This window comes from Hemiscyllium ocellatum, chromosome 8 (genome assembly GCF_020745735.1).
Source record: "Hemiscyllium ocellatum isolate sHemOce1 chromosome 8, sHemOce1.pat.X.cur, whole genome shotgun sequence".
NCBI lineage: Eukaryota > Metazoa > Chordata > Chondrichthyes > Orectolobiformes > Hemiscylliidae > Hemiscyllium > Hemiscyllium ocellatum.
In genome coordinates, this window is record NC_083408.1 from 23,873,679 (window position 1) to 23,896,789 (window position 23,111).

General features: G+C 42.0%; 1 protein-coding gene across 1 annotated transcript in view; it reads right to left on the reverse strand.

Annotated features, from left to right (window-relative positions):
* Positions 1-23,111, reverse strand: part of stard9 (StAR-related lipid transfer (START) domain containing 9) — a gene marked incomplete at its 5' end in the record, with an annotated part of 264,669 nt that overhangs the window by 176,354 nt on the left and 65,204 nt on the right. Inside the window, one exon of the mRNA XM_060828639.1 lies at positions 710-826. Coding sequence (XP_060684622.1) covers positions 710-826 — 117 coding nt within the window. The remainder of the gene's footprint in view (positions 1-709; positions 827-23,111) is intronic.

Here is a 23,111-nt window from a genome sequence, read left to right on the forward strand (position 1 = left end):
ACAAGTTTAGAACCAGAAAGCTACAGTCAAGATCTGATATTGTATTTCAGCATTTTTAGTTAAAATTGTTTCAATATATGTCACAAAGGCAAGATTAATTGTCCCATTATCTTTTAGCCTTTTTACCATTTGTAGCTATCTACAAAAAATAAAATACTCTTATTTATACAACACATTCATAAGCCTGAGGTATCCCCAACAGCTTTTTGCCAATTAAGTACTTTGAAAAGTAGTCACTGTTGTACTATAATCAATGCTTCTCAAAGCCATGGTTTGTTCTCCACATTCTCTTGGATGAATCAAAGGAAATAAAACAAGTTTTCATTAAAGTGATTTTCAGTGCAATCAGCACTCAAAGACAGTGATTCTTCTGACTATTGAGTTAAATTACTACGTCAGCCAGAAAGGAAGATTAAGCCAGAACATGTCTGGTGGCTGAGAAACCCCAAGCTAAGCCATTCACTGCTAAAGAATCCATTTGGCATTATTCATCCTACAGCTGTGCAGAATGGACATGGAGGCTACTAAGTGTCTTTCATTGCTGAGTGAATAGGTTAGTGTAAGAGAAATAATGGGTGCATGAATAAAACTAACTAAAATGATGCAGAACTGTACTCTGGCTTCCTGCCTTACTTGTGTGAATGGCGGGGGGGGGGGGGGGGGGGGGGGGGGAAGAAATGAAGAAAAAAAACATGAATTGAATACTCACTGGTGTCCCCATCATAGTATACGTTTTTCCTGAGCCAGTTTGCCCATAGGCAAACAGACAGACATTGTAACCCTCTATAGCTCCTGACAGGACTGATGTGCCAAGATCCTGATACACCTGCACATAAAGGGAATAATTAGGATTAGTACACTAGAGAATTGCAAATGTCAATGTCACAAAAAGTAAGAATTTCAAAAAGCACAATCTAGCTTTTTTGAGCCCCAGAATATGTCCTGGTTTCACAGTAGATGTCAAAACAATACACATTTAGAATAATGAGCAATCAAAACTGCTAGTCATGGAATCCACAAGTCTTTATGATAAATGAGTAGATAGAAAACTTTCAAATGTTTTCTGTAAAAGAACACCCTCAACTAAATGAATTGCTCACAGTCTCCTTACACACAAATAGAAAACTTAGCAACATTCAAAAATTAAGGACAAATAAATAAATGCAGAAAACTCACAGCCAGTCTTTCAATATGCAAACAAATTGCCACATTTGCATTTTAGAGGTGATTCTAATCCAGGATACTTCCCATAAAGTTTAGTCAATCATTTAGTCTATTGGAAAGATGTGAAACTTGAAAGGCTTCAGGAAAGATTTATGACGATGTTGCCAGGGTTACAGGATGAGCTATGGGAGAGGTTGAACAGGCTGGGGCTGTTTTCCCTGGAGCGTTGGAGGCTGAGGGGTGATATTATACAGGTTTACAAAATCACGAAGGGTTTGGATAAAATAAATAGACAAAGTCTTTTTCCTGGGGTGGAGGAGTCCAGAACTAGAGAGCATAGGTCTAGGGTGAGAGGAGAAAGGTATAAAAGAGACCTAAGGGGCAACTATTTCACGCAGAGGGTGGAACGTGCATGAAATGAGCTACCAGAGGAAGTGGTGGAGGCTAGTACAATTGAAACATTTAAAAGGCATCTGGGTGGATATATGAATAGGAAGGGTTTGGAGGGAAATGGGCTGGGTGCTGGCAGGTGGGACTAGATTGGGTTGGGATATCAGGTTGGCATGGTCGGGTTGGACCGAAGGGTCTGTTTCCGTGCTGTACATCTCTATGACTCTGTAATTCTATTACTCGTCTGATATCAACAGAATGTTATGATATTTCTCTTTATTAAATAGATACCAAGGTTATTAATGATGATGAAGAAGATTGAGCCAAAGCTCAATTGGTATCATTCTTTCTTCAGGATAAGGTGGTTATGGATTCAAGTCTTCCAAGACCAAAGGCCACTGTAGTGCTGCATTGTTAGAGGTCCTGTCTTTCAGATGAATTATTAAAAGATGGCCTGAATGGTATGTGACCTCCTGTCGAAAAGAGTCTACAAGACTAGACGTGATTGAGGTTCTCAAGGAGGAGGTGCTAGCAATAGATAAGTCCCTATGGGATTTATCCTAGGTTTCTCTGGGAAGGAGATTGCAGAGCCTTTGGTTTTGATCTTATGTCATCATTGTCTACAGGAATACTGTCAGAAGACTGGAGGATAGCAAATGTTGTCCCCTTGCTCAAGAAGGGGAGTTAGAGACAACCCTGGTAATCACAGACCAGTGAGCCTTCGGTTCTGGGTGAAGTGTTGGAAAAGGTTACAAGAGATAGGATTTATAATCATCTAGAAAGGAATAGGTTGATTAGGGACAGTCAACACAGTTTTGTGAAGGGAAGGATGTGCCTCACAAATCTTATTGAGTTATTTGAGATGGTGGTCAAACAGGTGGATTCGGGTAAAGCGGTTGATGTGGTATAAATGGATTTCAGTAAGGTGTTTGATGAGGTTTTCCATGGTAGGTTATTGCATAAAATACAGAGGCATGGGACTGAGGGTGATTTAGTGGTTTGGATCAGAGATTGGTGAGCTGAAAGACAGAGGGTGGTGGTTGTTGGAAAACGTTCATCCTCAAGTCCAGTTACTAGTGGTGTACTGCAAGGATATGTTTTGGGGCTACTGCTGTTTGCTATTTTTGTAAATGACCTGGATGAGGCCGTAGAAGGATGGGTTAATAAATTTGCGAATGACACAGACCGGTGGAGTTGTGAATAGAACATAGAACAGTACAGCACAGAACAGGCCCTTCAGTCCACAATAGTGCTGAAGAATGTTGCAGGTTACAGAGGGACAGAGATAAGCTGCAGAGCTGGGCTGAAAGGGAAAAATGGAATTTAATGTGGAAAAGTGTGAGGTGATTAACTTTGGAAGGAGGAACAGGAATAAAGAGTACTGGGCTAATGAAAAGATTTTAGAAGCATAGTGTAGATGAGCAGAGAAATCTTGGTGTCCTTGTACAGAGATCCCTGAAAGTTACCACCCAGGCTGATAGGATCGTTAAGGCGGCATACGGTGTGTTAGCTTTTACTGCGAGAGAGATTGAGTTTCAGAGCCAGGAGGTCATGCTGCAGTTGTACAAAACTCTGGTCACCGCATTATAGGAAGGATGTGGAAGCTTTGGAAAGAGTGCAGAGGAGATTTACTGGTCTGTTGCCTAGAAGGGAGGGAAGGTCTTATGAGGAAAGGCTGAGGGACTTGAGGCTGTTTTCATTAGAGAGAAGAAGGTTGAAAGGTGACTTAACTGAGACAGAAGATAATCAGAGGGTTAGATTGGGTGGACAGTGAGAGCCTTTTTCAATCGGATGGAGATGCACGAGAGGTCATAGCTTTAAACTGAGGGGTGACATAGGACAGATGTCAGAGGTAGTTTCTTTACTCAGAGTGTAGTAGGGGAATGGAAGGCACTGCTTGCAACAATAGAAGATATGCCAAGTTTCAGGGCATTTAAATGGTCATTGGATAAACATGGTTGAAAATGGAGTAGTGTGGGATAGTTAGGCTTCAGATCGGTTCCACAGGTTGGCGCAACATAGAGGGCCGGAGGGCCTGTTCTGCGCTGTAATGTTCCATGTTCTATATGAAAGGAAAAGGGAGGGCAAGGGCCTCATGAGGAACTTCTGCGGTGATATCCTGGGGCAAACACAATCATCATTTTTAGGCTAGGTATGGCTCCAACCAGCAGAGAATTTTTCCCAATTCCCACGGACTTCAGTTTTGCCAGAGTTCCTTGATGCCACACTCTGTCAACTGCAGCTTTGATGCCAACAGCAACAACTCTCACCTTGCTTCTGAAATTCAGTAAGTGCTTATATCACAGCTCAAGAGGGCTGAAGGTTAAGCTCCATAACTGTCAGGATAGACCCAACCTGCAGTAGCTATGTTCATTTCTGATCACTGCACCCCTGAAAGGATATACTGGTCTTGGAGAGCATGCAACACAGATTCAGCAAATTTATATTAGAGCTAGTCATGTTGCATAGACGAGGCTTTAATTATGGAAGAAGAAAAAATAAATTCTTTGAGGTGCTTGAGATTATTAAAGATTTGATAGTAGAAGCCCAGAACAAGTGGGTATTGACTTTGAAATGAAGCTTGGCAGTTCCAGACTGATTTTAGAAGCATTTCTACCTGTAGAGGCTATTTCCCTTAAAAATCTATTGAAGCTAAGTCAAAATTTCTGTTCCTAAAATTAATTAATTTGAGTTAGATAAGATGCTAAAAGGTACAAAACGAACAAGTAGATATGTTTCAAGTGCACATCATTTGAATCAGGAATATGTCTTGCCTGGCTTATGAGAATTAATCAAATGTTTATCAAAGAGCACATAAATTCAAAAAGGCTGAAGAGGCACACTTACCAAGTGTCTAAGCAACTGGCTAACATGCAAGTCACTTCAAGCTGAAATAACCAAATGTCTCTATTACCCAAGGAATGTACTGTGGGAAGCACAGCTCCAAGTGACACACCAGTTGTTGACTTCAATGAATGAGACACTTGTATGGATTGTCACTCTCAGCAGCAAACTCAGAGGTCAAGTAATAAAGGGCAGAGAAGCATTCTCATCAGAGAATTTGTGTTACCAGGCAGTAATGCATAGAAAATCCGACCTCACCAGGGACAATAGTTACAGCCATTTATGTGTCAGCATCAAGACACCAATGCTTTAACAGTATCAATGTTGTTACCAACTCTGTTTTACTCACTTATCTTAAAAGTACTGTAGCAAATCAAAATTTCTGCAGTCCAGAATAAGTAGGATACATTTTTTGTTTTGTACAGAGCCAGTATAGTATTCAAATGACGTAATGAAAGTCTTTAAAAAAAATCTTGTGACCAGTAGCAGTACAATTATTAGGATGCAGAATACATGAAAACATTCTGCTGCTTTCTTCACAGCCTGAGCATAAAAAAAGGAAGACACGAGACATGAGAGAGATGTTTTGGGATAGAGTTGGGGTAAAGTCATGATAATTCCATTCATTTTCCCTCATTTTACACGTTTTCTCTTGTCAGAAAAAAAACCTATGCTCTTGATTGGGACAAAAATAAAACTGTGCTCACTTGCCAGATTAGGGCCAATAACTGGCTCCATTTATATTACAGCTGTTTCAATAAGGCATTGTAGTTAAAATCTGAAGCATATGTTAGCTTGGCTCTGGGATATGCTGATTTCATTCTAAGCTTTCTTTGATGGGGTCTGTTTTGTTTCAAGGCTATGATCGAAAAAAATCAAACTTTAAATTATTGCATGCATTGTTTTATTAAGCTACACTGTTACAATGCCAATCATAATCTATATTGCAGAGAACTGAGCTCTGCTCTCTCAACTCCATTAAAATTCTTAAGTATTACATATATAATACCATTGTAGCTTTGAACTACCTGGGCTACAAAACAGGCAAAAGATATTCAGATTTTCTTTCAATGGGAAAGTGAATCTGCAATTAGAATGATGCATTAAAATTAATGTTTAAAATCATAAGAATATCTTCTCTTTCACTGATCATTCTTGAGTTGGCAAAAACATCTTTTATTGCACAAATCATTCTACTATGGACAACATTTTTAACGCACTTTCTTGCTGTGCAGCTCTGTTTGAGGCAAAAATCTGTTACTATTGTAGATTGAGCTAAAACTGCTTTTACAAACAATACAGCAATCCTGATTAACCAAGTCACTTCAATCTAACCAGTGGGAGACCTACAGGCCTCTCAGTCAGACTCTTCTGGGGAAGGGATGGAAAATCTTTTAGCTGAACCTTCTGGCTAGAAAGTCAGGAAAAGGAACTGAAACACTCGCATTGATGTGTGAAGCCAAGTTTATCCCATGGGGGATACAATGCAGATGTCAAGAATTAAATCAAGGACATACAGGAATTCAGAATCCATGAAGTCTACTGACATACTACCATTTAAAATGGGTAAATTGTGATCTTGTTCATCAATCATTCCCCAATGGAACAGTGGTATGGCTGACTGTTGCACAATATGTAAAATATAGACAAATAAACACATTACACATTAACATTTCCAAGATCCACATGGATTTCTTTCCTCCCCACAATAGTTTAAAAGGAACAGGTGTATTTGAACACAACACCAACAGTAAATGCATCAGCTCTACACAAAGCGGCCCAAGTGGCCGAAGGTCCAACCATTGATACCTGTTCATATGAAAAATATTTCCCAGTCAGGAAAGCAGTCTGCACAACTTCAGTCTGTCAGCATGAGAACATTTGTATCATGACTTAAGTCAGACTCATGGAACACAGGATGAATTCTCTCAACAAGCTTTTTGCATTTGCACTTGACAGTGCTCAGTTGGCCATAAGTAACTATTTTGAAGATAAATTTCTTCAAAATCATTGTTGATGCTTAATTACACATTATTTAATAGTAAAGCTAGTTTGATGGCAATCAGAAAATCGATGTTGATTATCATAAAAACTAACTGGTTCATTAATGCATTTGAGGGGGGGAAATCTACCATGTTTGCCTGGTCTGACTAACAAGTCCAGACTCCAAGTGGTTGGCTCTATTGCTTGCTGAATGGGCCTTGCAGGGTACTTAGTTGCACAAAACCACTGCAAAATTTGACAAATATATCCCTCCCAACTGATTAATCAGTACTCCTCTGTGATGAATACCATTTGGCAGATGCACTGAAGGTGGTAAAGTCACAAAGTTCATGCCGGATGGGGGTACTTCAATGGCTATCATCAAGACAGACTCGGAAGAACCTCAACAGACGACTTATGACCTGATCACCAATCCAGAGACCTGTGACCTAAATATGTGAAGATGCTTGATATTTCATAAACAAAAGAAAGTGAGAGTGAGTGGTGAAGTTGCTCTGTCAATTAACGATGACATCAATCCGATAGTGAATTTAAAACCTTTGTTTGGTGAAAGGTTTTAAATAAAGCAAATGGAATAACTTAATTGTGGGAGTAGTTACAAATAAATTATAGCCACTGAACAGTTAGAGTACCCTAGAATAAAATATACAGCAAGAAATAATGGGAGCTTATGAGAAAGAGACAGCAGGGGCGGCACGGTGGCATAGTAGGGGCGGCACGGTGGCATAGTTAGGGGCGGCACGGTGGCATAGTGGTTAGCACTGCTGCCTCACAGCACCAGGGACCTGAGTTCAATTCCCGCCTCAGGCGACTGACTGTGTGGAGTTTGTACGTTCTCCCCGTGTCTGCGTGGGTTTCCGCTGGGTGCTCCGGTTTCCTCCCACAGTCCAAAGATGTGCGGGTCAGGTGAATTGGCCATGCTAAATTGCCCGTAGTGTTAGGTAAGGGGTATATGTTGGGGTATGGGTGGGTTGCGGGTCGGTGTGGACTTGTTGGGCCGAAGGGCCTGTTTCCACACTGTAAGTAATCTAATCTAATCTAATAATCATGGGTGATTTTAATCTACTGAGAGGCTGGGCAGGCAAGAAAGGCTGGACAATGAATTCCTCAGATGTTTTCAGGAGAATTTCCCAGAAAACCATATTTAATGCCAACCAGTGCAGTTTTTGTAGATCTGGTAGTGAGTAATAAGACAGAATTATTTAATTACCTCTGAGTAAATGAGACTCTAAGTAGCAGTGATCATAACATGATTGAAATTCGTATTCAGTTTGAGGAAGAGTGGTTTAAGGCTGCCATTTTAAACTTAAATTATAAGAGAATTAAGATAGAGCTGGCTAAGGTGAAATGGGAAAACAAGTTAATGTGTAGATCAGTAAAAATGCAATGGTAGCCATGTGAGATAATTCACCACATTCAGCAAAGATGCAATCAAAGGGAAAGAAAGACACTCTTGGGGGAGAACCTTGTGGTCCAGGATATGGCACATATGGATACAGACATTACAATCAGATTCTGGGCAGGGTTTGACTAATTTATACAGTTCTAGACAGATACACTGAATTGTCAAGCTCTCGTGAGGAGGGATAAATTGGCATCCTTTCTTTGTAAACCTACTCTCTTGGTTGATTGCAGCAAGGTTAGTCCACAAAGGATCCCCTTCCTTGTGGGGTGCTTTCCCCCAGACCAAATTAATTTACATTTTAAAAGAAGCTAATTTATCCAGGCTTTGTGGAGTTAACAAAACAATAAGTTGTTTTTGAAGCTCCTAAACATGGGAAGAAATAACACCAAAGAATAGAGGGATCACAGTCACTTGAGAAGAGTAGAATGGAGTGTTGATAGTTGAGCAGTCAATTTTGATATTCATGATTTTGTAGATTGACTGAAATTCTTTTGCGCTGTTTCCTTTTAACTAGTTTGCTGGCAAATTATTTGACAGTATGACCAATGGAACTTAGGAACACAAATAGGACATTTGACCCAGCAAGTCTGCATCTCCATTTAATAAGATCATTACTGATTTGATGGTCATACAGTCATAGAGATGTACTGCATGGAAACAGACCCTTCAGCCCAACCTGTCCATGCTGACCAAATATTCCAACCCAATCTAGTCCCACCTGCCAGCACCCAGCCCATATCGAGCCAAACTCTTCTTATTCATATACACATCCAGATGCTTTTTAAATGCTGTAATTGTACCAGCCACTACCACTTCCTTTGGCAGCTCATTACACACACACACACACACACACACACACAATCATCTAAGTGAAAAAGTTGCCACTGAAGTCTCTTTTATATCTTTCCCCTCTCACCTTGAACCTATGCCCTCTAGTTCTGGGCTCCCCCACCCCAGGGAAAAGACTTTGTCTATTTGCCTTATCCATGCCCCTCAATTTTGTAAACCTCTATAAGGTCATCCCTCAGCCTCCGACGCTCCAGGGAAAATAGCCCCAGCCGATTCAACCTCTCCTCATAGCTCAAATCCTCCAAGCCTGGCAACATCCTTGTAAATCTTTTCTGAACCCTTTCAAGTTTCACAACACTTTCTGATAGGATGGAGACCAGAATTGCATGCAATATTCCAACAGTGGCCTAACCAATGTCCTGTACAGCTGCATCATGACCTCCCAACTCCTGTACTCAATACTCTGACCAATAAAGGAAAGCATACCAAACCCTTCTTCACTATCATATCTACCTGCGACTCCACTTTCAAGGAGCTATGAACCTAGACTCCAAGGTCTCTTTGTTCAGCAACATTCCCTCGGACCTTACCATTAAGTGTATAAGTCCTGCTAAGATTTGCTTTCCCAAAATGCAGCACCTCGCATTTATCTAAATTAAAGTCCATCTGCCACTTCTCAGCCCATTGGCCCATCTTATCAAGATCCCATTGTAATCTGAGGTAACCTTCTTTGCTGTCCATTACTCTTTCAATTTTGGTGTCATCTGCAAACTTATTAACTACACCTCCTATATTCACATCCAAATCATTTATATAAATGGCGAAAATACTGCACCCAGCACCGATCCTTGTGGCTCTCCACTAGTCACAGGCCTCCAGTCTGAAAAACAACCCTCCACCACCACCATCTGTGTGGAGTTTGCTCATTCTCTGTGTCTGCTTGGGTTTCCTCCGAGTGCTCCAGTTTGCTCCCACAATCCAAAGATGTGCAGGTTAGGCGCATTGGCCATGCTAAATTGCCCGTAGTGTTCAGGGATGTGTAGGTTAGGTGCATTAGTCAGGGGTAAATATAGGGTAGGGTGGGTTACTCTTCGGAGGGTTGATGTGGCCTTGTTGGGCCGAAGGGCCTGTTTCCACACTGTAGGGGTTCTGCGATTCTGTGGTTCTTCTCATTCTTCTAAACGCCAATGAGATCAAGTCCAGGGCTTCCAGCACTCAGTAAGGGAGTATCTTTCCGACTTCTATACCTCTGTTGTAGTGGTGTTAAATGGCCGTTCTCAAAGCTTTGACCTTTACAGCACAATAGGGAATCAGGCCACTAACACAAACGGGGCAGGGTTGAAGTTCACTTTTGACCTCTGTCCTCACGTATTCTTGAATGAGGAAAATACAAAAATGTTTATCAACCAGACTGCTATTTTCTTTCCACTTTGTTTTAACAGCCTGTGATAATTTAGTTCATTTTGCATTTTCTCCTTCTGAAGCTTCCTTAATACTTTGTGTGACATTTTATAGTCTCTCACTCTTTGTCACCACAGCTTCTAAATTCTATATCTGCAAAATATTTATATTTTGGCTTCATCAGTCCTCTTTCAAAAAAACACATGCCGGAGTTAAATCTTGATATACCCAGAGGTGATATGGGGTCTTGACATGGGAAAACAACTTAATTGGTGTGGTGGTGATGTGGTAAGACCCCACCATCTTCCCACTTCCACCAGAAACATGTTCCCATGCAAATCCCATACCCTTAACCTGATCACGAATGGAGGTTCATAAGAGGTCACTAATCATCCACTTCAGGATGACTTTAGTGACCTGAACCCCAACTATCTCAGCTTCAGCTGGGACAAGAAAGAGTCGACTCCTAACTGTTCAAATGGTGCAGCAGGCAATGGAACATGACATGCACAACTTCTTTCAGTGCTGCCTTTACCAGGTGAGTTATCGTGACAGTCACAGGAAGACAGTTCCAGATTATGGGTGGTCCTTTTAATTCATGAATGATCAAGGGCATGGAAATGTGGTATAAAAATGAGATCTACATTGCTCTCCTAGTTTCCAACTTGCCATGGTCTCTGCTCCCCAATACCACTCAAATAGGTTAGGAAAATACTTGCTAGAAATTTCAAAAACAGCATTAGCAAATTTCTACTTAAAAAGGTGAAGAGCAATTTGAGTGAGTGCCGGCCCTCCAAAGTGAGTGTGTAGATATTTAATTATTCCAAATAAGGAAATGGTCAAAGAGAATATGTATTTTATACAGAATAAAAACTGAAAGAACTGCAGATGCTGTAAATCTAAAACAAAAACAGAAGTAGATAGCAAAGCTTAGCAGGTCTGGCAGCATCTATGAAGAAAAATCAGAGTTAATATATCAGGCCCCGTGACCCTTCCTCAGAACTCTTGGTAGCTAGGAAAATGTTGGTTTATGCACAAAAGATAGGGTTGGGGGAGAGGGGTAAGGAGTGAATGATAGGTGGGGATAGAGTCCAAAAAAAAGAGAAGAGCAGTTGGACAGACAAAGGAGTAGATAACGATCTTTCTAGGAAGGAGAATAACTGCTAATGGAGACTGTTAGAAGCTAACAATAGGTAGTGTGTAATGGAAGACAAATGTAATAACAAAGTCTTGTGTGTAAGGTAGAGGACTAGGCCATGGCAGAGTTCAGGTCCTAAAATTATTGAACTTGATATGGAGTCCGAAGGGCTGCAGGTCCTCAAGCAGAAATGTGGTGTCACTCTTGCAGCTTGTGCTGAGCTTCACTGGAACACTGCAGCAAGCCTGAGACAGAGGTGTTGGCCAGGGGACTTGGTGATGTGTTAAATGGCAGGCAACTGGAAGCTCATGGTATTTTTTGCGGGTGGAAGGTAGATGTTCTGCGAATTGGTGACCAGTCTACACTTCTTTTCCCCAGTGTGGAGGAGACCACATTGTGCCAAGTGCAGGTAAAGCACCACTTCACCTGGAAGGTATGGCTGGGCCCTTGGATACTGAGGAGGGAGGTAGTGAATCAGAAGGTGCCATGGGGCTGTGGGGGGTGTTGGCAGTGAAGAGAGAGTGAATCGGGTGTCCCAGTGGGAACTGTCCCTATGGAAGGCGGACAAGGGAGGGAAGAAAATATGTACCTGGTGGTGGCATTATGTCGGAGGTACTGGATGGTTGGTGGGATGGTAGGTAAGGACAAATGGAACCCTATTACTGCTGCGGGAGGGATCAGAGGAGGTGAGGGTGGACGTGCAGGAATTGGGTCAGCCCCGGGTGGTGCTGGGGAATCCTCTGTTAAGGAGAAAGTGGACATTTCGAAGGCTCCCTTATCAAAGTTGGTTTCATCGGAACATATGTGACACAGACAGAGGAACTGGGAGAATGGAATGGGGTCTTTACAGGAAGCAGGGTGTTAGGATGTATTGTCCAAGTAGCTGTGGAGCTCGATGGTTTATATTGGCCAGATATGGAAACAGACATGTCAAGGAAGGGAAGGAAGGAGTCAGAGATAGACCAGGTGAAAGTGAGGGAAGGGTAGTAATTAGAAACAAAATCAATTAACTTTGCAATTCCGGAGGAGAGAGGGAAGCAGCACTGATAGTATCATTGAAATATCGGAGAAAGAGTTGTGAGTTGGGGCCGAATAAGAGTGGAACAAGGAATATTCCACATTCCTCATGTAGAGACAGGTACAACTGGGGCCCATGCGGTTACCCATGGCCACCCCACCCCAATCAGAAGAAAATGGGCAGAGTTAAAACAGAAGTTGTTGGGGGTGAGGACAGGGTCAGCCAAACAGAGGAAGTTGGTGGTCGGTGGGGACGGTTCAGACCTTTACTCCAGGAAGAAGCAGAGAGCCCTGAGATCATCCTGGTGGAGAATGGCTATGTAAAGGGATTGCACATCCAAGGTAAAAGGGAGGTGTCTGGAGCTTGCAAACCGAAAATTCCGAAACAGGAATCACGGATGTACGGGGGGGCAGAGACTAGACCAGAGGGAAAAGACTGACTTAAGGTGGGAAGAGATGAGTTCTATGGGGCAGGAGTAGCTTGGGCAGTCCAGGATGTGGATTTTCGGAAGGAGATAGAAGCGAGTTGTGAGGGGTTGGGGGACTATCAGTTTACAGACAGTCGGAGGGAGAGATCACCAGATGAAATGAAGTCAGTGACTGTGGTTGATACAATGGCCGACTGTGTCATGGTGGGATCAGGATCCAGGGGAAGACAGGAGGAGGCATCGGAGAACTGGCGCTCAGCCTCGGCAAAGCCAAACTACCTCAACAGTACCACCTTTATCGGCAGGCTTAATAACAAAATCGGGATTGGATCTAAATAATCTAAGTGGCATCTAAATCAGCTTAGAGGGACGTAGGCTGGATTGGGTGAGGGGCTCACAGAGAAATTGAGGCGATCAATGCCACATCAACAGTTCTCAATGAATAGACTGAGCACATCTAAAAGGCCAGAGTGCGGGGTCTGGGTGGAGGCAGAGTGTTGGAGCTGGGCGAAGGGATCTATGAGACAGGGAGAGGACCCTTGCCCAAAGAAATGGGCAGAGAGGCGAAGATGATGGAGGAAGAGTTCAATATCATGTTGTCCCCGAAATTCATTGAGGTGGGGATACAAAGGTATAAAGCTGAAACCTTTGCTGAGTACAGAACTTTCAGCATCGGACAACGGAAGCTGAGGAGTGATGGTGAATACCCGACAGAAGGTGGGGTTGGGAGAGAGGATGGAGTCAGAGCAAATAGGAGGGGACGAAGGTTCAGGAGGGCTGTGGGTATCTCTGAGTTTCTGCATTTTGAGTGACTTGATGCCTGAAAGGAAAAGAAAAAGTTTCTTGTTAGCATGGTGAATGGTGAGAGGATGGAGTAGAACTAGGAAGCGTTGCAGCCCTGAGTCAGCATGATGCAAAGCTGTTGGAGAGAGAGGTCGAAAGTGTGCACGTGACACTGTATGGCACTGAGTGTGGATCACAGGATGCAATGAAAGGTGTCTGTGGAATATTGAGCATCATGGAGATATGTGATTCTAGGTGGCATTTTATACTGACTTCACTGTAGAAGACACAAATACTTTTACATTATACAGAAATAATTGTAATACAAAGATGGAAGGGAGAAAGTTAAAACAGTTACAATCACCAGTGAAAGAATACTGAGAAAACTGCGAGAACTACAGGCAAGGAGAAAGTGAGGACTGCAGATGCTGGAGATTAGAGTCGAGAGTATGGTGCTGGAAAGCACAGCAGGTCAGGCTGAGGAGCAGGACCGTCAATGTCTCGAGCCCAAGCTCTTCATAAGGAGCAAAGGCTGACAAGTCCCCAGGGCCTGCTGGACCTCAACTAGGATCCTAAACAAAGTGGCTGCAGAGATGACAGATGTATTGATTGTAAGTTTCCTGAATTCCCTAGATTTAGGAAAGGTCTCATCAGATTGGAAAATAGAGAATTCAAGCATATTGATGAAAGCAGGAAACTGCAGATCAGTTGGCCCAACATTGGGAAAATGCTGGGATCTATTTTTATGTAGCAGTGTATTAAGAAAATCTTAATGCAATCAGCATGAATTTAAAGGAAGGAAGTGTCTGATTTTAATTTGATTGAACTATTTGAGGTCATAACTAGGAGGGTCAATGAGGATAATACATTTCGTATCATCCACACGATTTTAGTAAGATTACTAACAACATCATCAGGAAATTGAAAGCTCAAGGGTTCCAAAAGGCAAGCAGTAAACTTGATCCAAAATTAGCTCAGTGGCAGGAAGCAGGAACTGTGTACAGTTCTGGTCACTGTATTGCAATAAAGTTATGGTCACACTAAAGACAGAGACAGGACAGCTTTGGAACAGCGATAGTGTCCCTACCTCTGACTCACGAGGCTCAGGTTCACATCCCACCTGCTCCAAAAGCTTGTCATAACATCCCTGAACAGATTTATTAGAAGATATCTAAAAAACAGACTTAAAAGATTATTTCCAGGAAAGAACTTTAGTCATGAAGAAATATTGGATAGGCAGAGATCATTTCCCTTCAGAACTAAGGAGGTTGAGATGAACAAACAAAGATCAAAGAACAAAAGAACCTTAGACAGTACAGAACAGGCCCTTTGGCCCTCCAAAACTGCGCCGCTCCAGATCCTCCATCTCAATCTGCTGTCTACTTTCTAAGAATCTGTATCCCTTTGCTCCCTGCCCATTCATGTCTAGTTACATCTTAAATGACGCTATCGTTCTGGCCCCTACTACTCCGTTGGCATCACATTCCAGGCACCAACCTGGAATGCATGAAGAACTTTCCACAGATATCTCCCCTAAACTTTTCCAGTCTCATTTTGAACTTGTGACCCCACAGTAATTGAGTCCTCCACTCTGGGGAAAAAAGTTTCTTGCGGTCCACCCGATGATGATCCACCTCTCGATTTTGTAGCCTCAATCAGGTCTCCCCTCAACTTCTGTCTTTCCAAAGAAAATATTCCTAATCTACTCAACCTCTCCTCATAGCTAGCATCCTCCATGCCAGGCAACATCCTGGCGAACCATCTCTGGTCTTATCCAAAGCATCCACATCCTTTTGGTCATGTGGCAACCAGAACTGTACACAGTATTCCAAATGTGGCCAAACCAAAATCTTATACAACTGTAACATGACGTGCCAACTCTTGTACTTAATACCCCATTCGATGAAGGAAAGCCTGCCCTATGCCTTCTTGACCACACTATTGACCCGCGTTGCCACCTTCAGGGAGCAATGAACCCGAACACCCAGATCTCTCTGACAATTTTCAATTTTCCCCAGGACGTTTCCATTTACTGTATAGTTCACTCGAACTGCATTTTTCAAAATGTACCACCTCCCATTTGTCCGGATTGAACTCCAATGAGACTAAATTGAGACTAAGGTAAAGATGATAGACAGGAAGATATATTTTATTAGGAAAGAGGTGAATGACTGAGTAATGTCCAGAAATATTACAGAAGATTTAAGGAGTAATATGTTCACTCAGAGTGAAGGGGATCTGTAACCAACTACCTGACAGGATGGTGGAGGCAGAAACCCTCGGCATATTTTGAAAACGCTTGGGTATTCAATTCTGCCTGTAATCTACATAGCGGAGGACTAAGAAATGGGAATGTAGAGCTAACATTGGATAACTCTTATGATTAGGATATGATTAGCAGGGACTGATGGGCTGAACAGCCTCCTGCTTATATTATTCTTTAATACATACTTCCTCTGAGCATATTATTATTCTATTATCTGAAACCAGCTTTTGGTGACCGTCATGATGGTTCAGCTGCTAAAGGCAGCAACAAAAGAAGTCATACTGGCCAGATTCCACTGCCATGCTGTGCTGATCTCAGCACCACAATCATTCTGGATTATACAATGGAAAAGGAGGTTGACCTTAAGGCTCTTGATTGCTTCATATCCCTGTAATATAGGCAAAGGCAGGACTGAGTTCAGTTAACATGCATTCTGCACTTGATCATCACAGAAAGTTCAAGCAGTGTGCTGTTGGTGAACATAGTGATACTGTCACTGGACTTGCAATTCAGAAACTAACATTGCGGCGCCACAATGGTAGGTGTAATTTAATATCAATTAAACATCCGTAATATAAAGCTCTCTCAGCAACGGTGACGATCAAACTATCGTGTTCACTCATGGCCTGTAGGGAAGAAAATCTGCTCTAATCCGGTCTGATCTACATACGACTCTCTAAGTGGTTGACTCTTAACTGCCCTCAAATCCCCTCCCAATTGCCATTCAAGGCAATTAAGAGTGGGTAACAAGTGCTGACCTTGCTAGTATTACTTATATCATATACAGAACAAGAAACTAGGAGGGGTGCCAGTGGATGCATAGTACTTAAGAAAACCATATCCTAGAATGAGTCCCAGTCAAAGAGGAAATATTTTTTCTTAAAATATTCCCTGACTGTACAACATGTATACTACCGAGTATATCACACTTTTCTAGAATTAACAACTATTTGTCGTGTGCAAATTATTGCTATAATTTTTAATAATTGTTTTGTCAAAAGACGACAGCATTTAGATGGCATGTGATACAGTGAATTTGAAACACGTACTTTATATGAAGAATGCAACAATGTTAGAATGGAAGACAAATTTTCCCGTCCGCCATCAACCTGAATTCATTACTCCTTGCGTTTTACAGAGGTCAAGTGTTTTCAGTTTCAAACAAAAGCCTATTTCAAAAATATGTTTAATATTGACGTATTTCCATGCTACGGCTCTCTTTATCCTATTACATGTTAAGGCATTTAAAGCTTTAAAATACAGTTGCGTAATTTATTCTGAAGTCATAAATGAAAATATGACTGAGCAGGATATAAACTGAATTTAACAAACAAAGAAACCCTTAAGTTCCAAACACCCCCACTACAAAAGTCCAGCAAGATCTAGAAAAACTCAATGTTGAGATCTTCACTGGTCCTGACATTCTGTCCTACTCTTCGTAGGTTTGGCAAGCAGACTTTCAAATGAATATTCTAATATTCAAACTAATATAATTTTAACAATGGCATTAAAGATATGCCGCATTTAAAATAAAAGAGCAGTGGCAGGATGAAGCCCTTTGATTAAATACTGGTACCTTCAAACTCACCCCATCAGTGCTGTCAATCACTGCCCTGTATTCTATAGGGTACATCATCAGTTGTAGGTGCAAAGTGACCCAAGGTTTTTGCTGGGTACTTCCATTTGTAAAACTAACTCTTCCTGTAATCCCAAAATATATCTATTTCATTTAATTGCAGTTTGGTCAACAGAATTTTTTTTAATAATCTATATGACTGCTTTAAAATAATATTAAAATAAGATGGATGCCAATTTTGGACTAAGATAAGGAAAACTTTTTTTTTACTCAGAGATTTGTGAATAGTTGAAATTCTACAAGGCTGAGGAAGCTCCATCTGTTCTTGCATTCCTATGAAGCACCTAGATTGGGGACTACAGTCATACATGCAGATGTTTTGGTGTCGCAAAGCTAGATTAGATTAGACTTACAGTGTGGAAACAGGCCCTTCGGCCCAACAAGTCCACACCGACCCGCCGAAGCGAAACCCACCCATACCCCTACATTTACCCCTTACCTAACACTACGGGCAATTTAGCTTGGCCAATTCACCTGACCCGCACATCTTTGGACTGTGGGAGGAAACCGGAGCACCCGGACGAAACCCACGCAGACACGGGGAGAACATGCAAACTCCACACAGTCAGTCACCTGAGTCGGGAATTGAACCCGGGTCTCAGGTGCTGTGAGGCAGCAGTGCTAACCACTGTGCCACCGTGCCGCTAGTTGGAACAGTAAGTTATGAGAAGGACAGAGGTTGCAAATGGAAATAAACAGTTCAGGTGAGTGGGAAATATGGTGTCAGAATAAAGTAGCGAAAGATCTGGTAATGGAGTATAAAGAGGGAAAATGTGAAATTGTCCATTTTAGCAAGTCAACGAAAAAAGCAAATTATTTAAATGAAGAGAGATTGAAGAGGGATCTGAGTGACCCGGTGCATTAATTAGAAAAGGTTAGTATGCAGGTCCAACAAGTATTCTGGAAAGGTAATAGAACGTTTTAATTAATCTGAGTGGAACTAAATAAAATGTAGGGAGGTTATGCTTCAGTTTTACAGAGCACTGGTTTGACTACATCTGAAGTACTGTACAGTATCTACAGTATTGATCTCCTTATTTAAGGACAGCTGTAAATGCAGAAGCAGTTCAGAGAAGGCTGACCAGACTAATAAACTGGTATTCGTATGCGGAAAGGCTTGGCTTATATCTATTGGCGTTCAGAAGAGTAGAAAGATTCCTGAAGGAGCATGACAAGGACAATATGTTAGTCATGGTTGAAAATAAGAGGTTATCCATTTAAGACCGAGAAGAGGAAAATTGTTTTTAGAATTATATTCCCTACAGTGTGGAAACAGGCCATTTGGCCCAACAAGTCTGCACTGACACTCCCATATACCCGATTACTCTAGACTTCCACTAATGTGTAGGTTTGCTTCCTGAGCTGTAGGTTTGATATCCAGATGTTTCATTACCTGGCTAGGTAACGTCATCAGTGGTGACCTCCAAGTGAAGCGAAGCTGTTGTCTCCTGCTTTCTATTTATAGGTTTGCCCTGGATGGGGTTCCTGGGATTTGTGGTGACGTCATTTTCTGTTCGTTTTCTGAGGGTTGATAGATGGTATCTAGATCTATGTGTTTGTTTATGGCATTATGGTTGGAGTGCCAGGCCTCTAAGAATTCTCTGGCATGTCTTTGCTTAGCCTGTCCCAGGATAGGTGTGTTGTACTAGTCGAAATGGTTTTTTTTTTCCTCAGTGTGTAGGGCTACAAGGGAGAGAGGGTCATGTCTTTTTGTAGCTAGCGGGTGTTCGTGGATCCTGGTGGCTAACTTTCTTCCTGTTTGTCTTACATAGTTTTTCTGACAGTCCTTGCATGGAATCTTGTAGACGACATTGGCTTTGTCCATGGGATGTACTGGGTCTATTAAGTTTGTTAGCTTTTGTTTGAGAGTGTTGGTGGGATTTTGTGCTACTACGATTCCGAGGGGTCTTAGTAGTCTGGCTGTCATTTCTGAAATTTCTTTGATATATGGTAAGGTGGTTAGAGTTTTTGGCTGTGTTTGGTCTGCTTGTCGTGGTTTGTTCTTGAGGAATCTGAGGACTATATTTTTTGAGTATCCATTCTTCTTGAATACGTTGTATAGGTGGTTCTCCTCTGTTTTCCGAAGTTCGTCTGTGCTGCAATGTGTGGTGGCTCGTTGGAATAGTGTTCTGATACAGCTTTGTTTGTGTGCGTTGGGATGGTTGCTGGTGTAGTTAAGTATTTGGTCAGTGTTTGTCAGTTTTCTGTATACGCAGGTTTGTAGTTCTTCGTTGTCCGTTCTTTCAACTGTGACGTCCAGGAATGAGAGTTTGTTGTTGGTTTCTTCCTCCTAGGTGAACTTTATGCCTGTGAGGGTGTTGTTGATGATGTTAAATGTCTCTTCTATCTTGTTTTGTTTTGTGATGACAAGAGGGTCACCTACGTAGCAGACCCAGATTTTTGAGTTGTTGGTTGGTAGGGCTGTTTGTTCTAGTCTTTGCATAACCACTTCTGCTATGAATCCTGATAGCGGAGATCCCATGGGTGTGCCATTGGTTTGTTTGTCGATTATGTTGTTGAAAGTGAAGTGGGTGATGAGGCACAGGTCCACTAGCTTCATGAGTTGAGATGTGTGTGATGGTCTCTTCTAAGAATGTGCTAAGTGTTTCCTTTGCCAGGTCGATGTTGATGGAGGTGAACAGTGCTGTTACGTCGAATGAGATCATTGTTTCGTCTTCCTCTATGTTGGTGTTTTTGATGATTTTTTGGAATTCTTGGGTGGAGTAGATGGAGTGCTGTGACTGTTCTATTAGGTATTTCAGTCTTGCGTATAGTTCTTTGGCCAGTCTGTAAGTGGGAATCGTAATAGCACACAAACGCACCAACACTCTCAAACAAAAATAAACTTAAAAGACCAATTACATCCCATGGAGAAAGCCAATGTCGTCTACAAAATTCCTTGCAAGGACTGCCAGAAACACTACGTAGGTCAAACAGGAAGAAAGTTAGCCACCAGGATACACGGACACCAGCTAGCCACAAAAAGACACGACCCTCTCTCCCTTGTTGCCTTACACACGGAGTGAAAAAACCAACATTTCGACTGGGACAACACATCTATCCTGGGACAGGCTAAACAAAGACATGCCAGAGAAATCCTAGAGGCCTGGCACTCCAACCATAACGTCATAAACAAACACATAGATCTAGATACCATCTATCAACCCCTCAGAAAACGAACAAGAAATGACATCACCACAAGCCCCAGGAACCCCATCCAGGGTGAACCTATAAATAGAAAGCAGGTGACAACAGCTTCGCTTCACTTGGAGGTTGCCACTGATGACGTTACCTAGCCAGGTAATGAAGCATCTGGATATCAAACCTACAGCTCAGCAAGCAAACCTACACCCTAAACCTCAACCTGAGCTACTAATCTTCACAAACCTTGCACTTCCACTAATTAATGCACCTAGCCTACATAGCCCTGAACACCATGGATAATTTAGCACGGCCAATTCACCTGACCTGCACATCTCTGGACTGTGGGAGGAAACCAGAGCACCTGGAGGAAACCCATGCAGACACGTGGAAAATGTGCAAACTCCATACAGACAGTTGACCAAGGTTGGAATCGAACCCGGGTCCCTGGCGCTGTAAGGCAGCAGTGCTAACCACTGAGCCAACATTCCGCCCCACAGATGGAGTCAAGTTATTTTCTACTATTTTAATGAATGATGAAGTAGATGGCAGGGATTGAATATTCACTCCTACTCCTTGCATTTTTAGGACTAATTAGCATTTCTCAACATAACCTTCAGCTCTCAGCCAGAATCAAACGCTTGCATTTATACAGCTTCCTTTATCAGTGCCTTACTGCCTCAGCACTTCAAAACACATCAGCCTAGAAAAAAAACATGTTCAGGTCTCGAGTGGATGCTGAACCTACCTTGGACCTTACCAAGAGGCCAGTTTGCAATTCAGTAGGCCACAATTGACCTAATACTGTTCTTGCTGATTTTAAAAGACTGGAACACACTGTGCACAGGATGAACCTCTTCTTTTATGCAGTTGTGACACAAGGTTCATGTACAACATGAGGCACACCACCTATATTACCATAACTATCAGACTGTCTTAAGCCCAAACATAAGGATTCAGAAGAAATTCTCAGTTTTAGTAAACATTTAAACCTGTAATATGGGAGTATCAACTGCATATACGTGGACAGAACTTAATGCAACTCTACACTACAAGATGAGCACTGTAACCCCTACAGGTGCTGCACAAAATGGACCAACTCATACCGTTTTTGCCTAACCCTTAATAAAACAATAGTTGAAGTTGTAATTTATTAAAACTGCAGCCATTCGCAAGTCAGTACAATGGAACAGTTTATCTGGACAAATTAGCTAGTTCTGCCTCCAGTTGTGAACCAGCATGACCAAAAGCAAGTAGCATGTAACATAAATCAAGCTTCAGCTGACAAAAGTGCCAAGCTGTCTACATACAATGTCAACTGTATCTAGGCAGCTTTGATTGGGAATGTCTTCCCGAAAGATGAAAATAAATAGCCCCAGTCACTCAAAGCTTTAATGCACTATTGGGCAGTTGACCTTTCAGTACCTTTGTTGATCCCATGGTTGGGTGACCTCAATGTTGCGCGAACTAGTTTGGTGCATAACAATAGCTATTCCGAGCTACTCTGAGCTACAACAGAGATGTTGTGAAAAAAGTTCATGAACCAACTCCAAAGAAAAAACACAATTCTTTCGACAAAGTGACACTTTAAATAAATAAGAGCTTTGTAGGGTGTCGGTTGTCTTAGAAATACTTTGATGCTGATGACGGTGACACTGCTCCTTCACAAAGGACGATGCAAATAACTAGCAGGAAATGCTAGGGGGTCAGAGGGTCAGGCATGGGGAGGAACTGAAATAAATCATTGCTAGTCAGGAAATGGTTTTGGGAAAATTGATGGGGTTAAAACCCGCTAAGTCCCCAGGGCCTGATGATCTGTATTGCAGAGTATTCAAGGAAGTGGCCCTAGAAATAGCATTCATATTGGTGACCAACTTCCAGCATTCTGTCAAAGCTGAAAGATTTCCAATGAATTTGAGGGTCGCTAATGTAACCCCACTCTTTTAGAAAAAAAAGGAGAGAGAAAATGGGGAGAAAATAGCCTGACATTGGTGTGGGGAAAAGGCTGGAGTCAATTATTAAAGATGTAATAACTGAGCACTTGGAAAATGGTAACCGAATCAGTCCTAGTCAGCATGGATTCACTAAAGGGAAATCATGTTTGACAAACCTTGTCAAATTTTTTGATGATGTGATTGGTAGAGTGGGCAAGGGTGAAACAGTAGACATTGCCTAAGAGGACTTTCAAAATGCTCACACAAGAGATTAGTAAGGAAAATTAAAGCTCATAGTATCGGAGGTAATGGATAAAGTGGTTTGGCAGACAGGAAACAGAGACTTGGAATAACCGGGTCATTTACAGAGAGGCAGCCAGTGATGAGTGGGGTGCCACAGGGTTCAGTGCTGGGCTGTTTACGTTATTTATTAACATTTTGGGAGAAGGAATTGAATGCTGGGTGGCAATGTACTTTGTGAGGTAGATGCTAAGATGCTGTAGGGTATCTTGGGCAGGCTGGTTGAGTGGACAAATACTTGCCAAATGCAATATATTGTGGATAAATGTGAGGCTGTCCATAGTAATAAAGGCATAGAAATGTTCTGCACAGACTTTGGTCACAAAAACAAGGCAGCAGATTATTATCTGAATGGTGTCAGTTTAGGAAAAGGGAAAGTGCAACAAGACCTAGGTATCATGGTAGAACAGTTGCTGAAGATTGATATCCAGGTGAAGCAGACAGTGAGGAAAGCTAATAGCATGCTAGCCA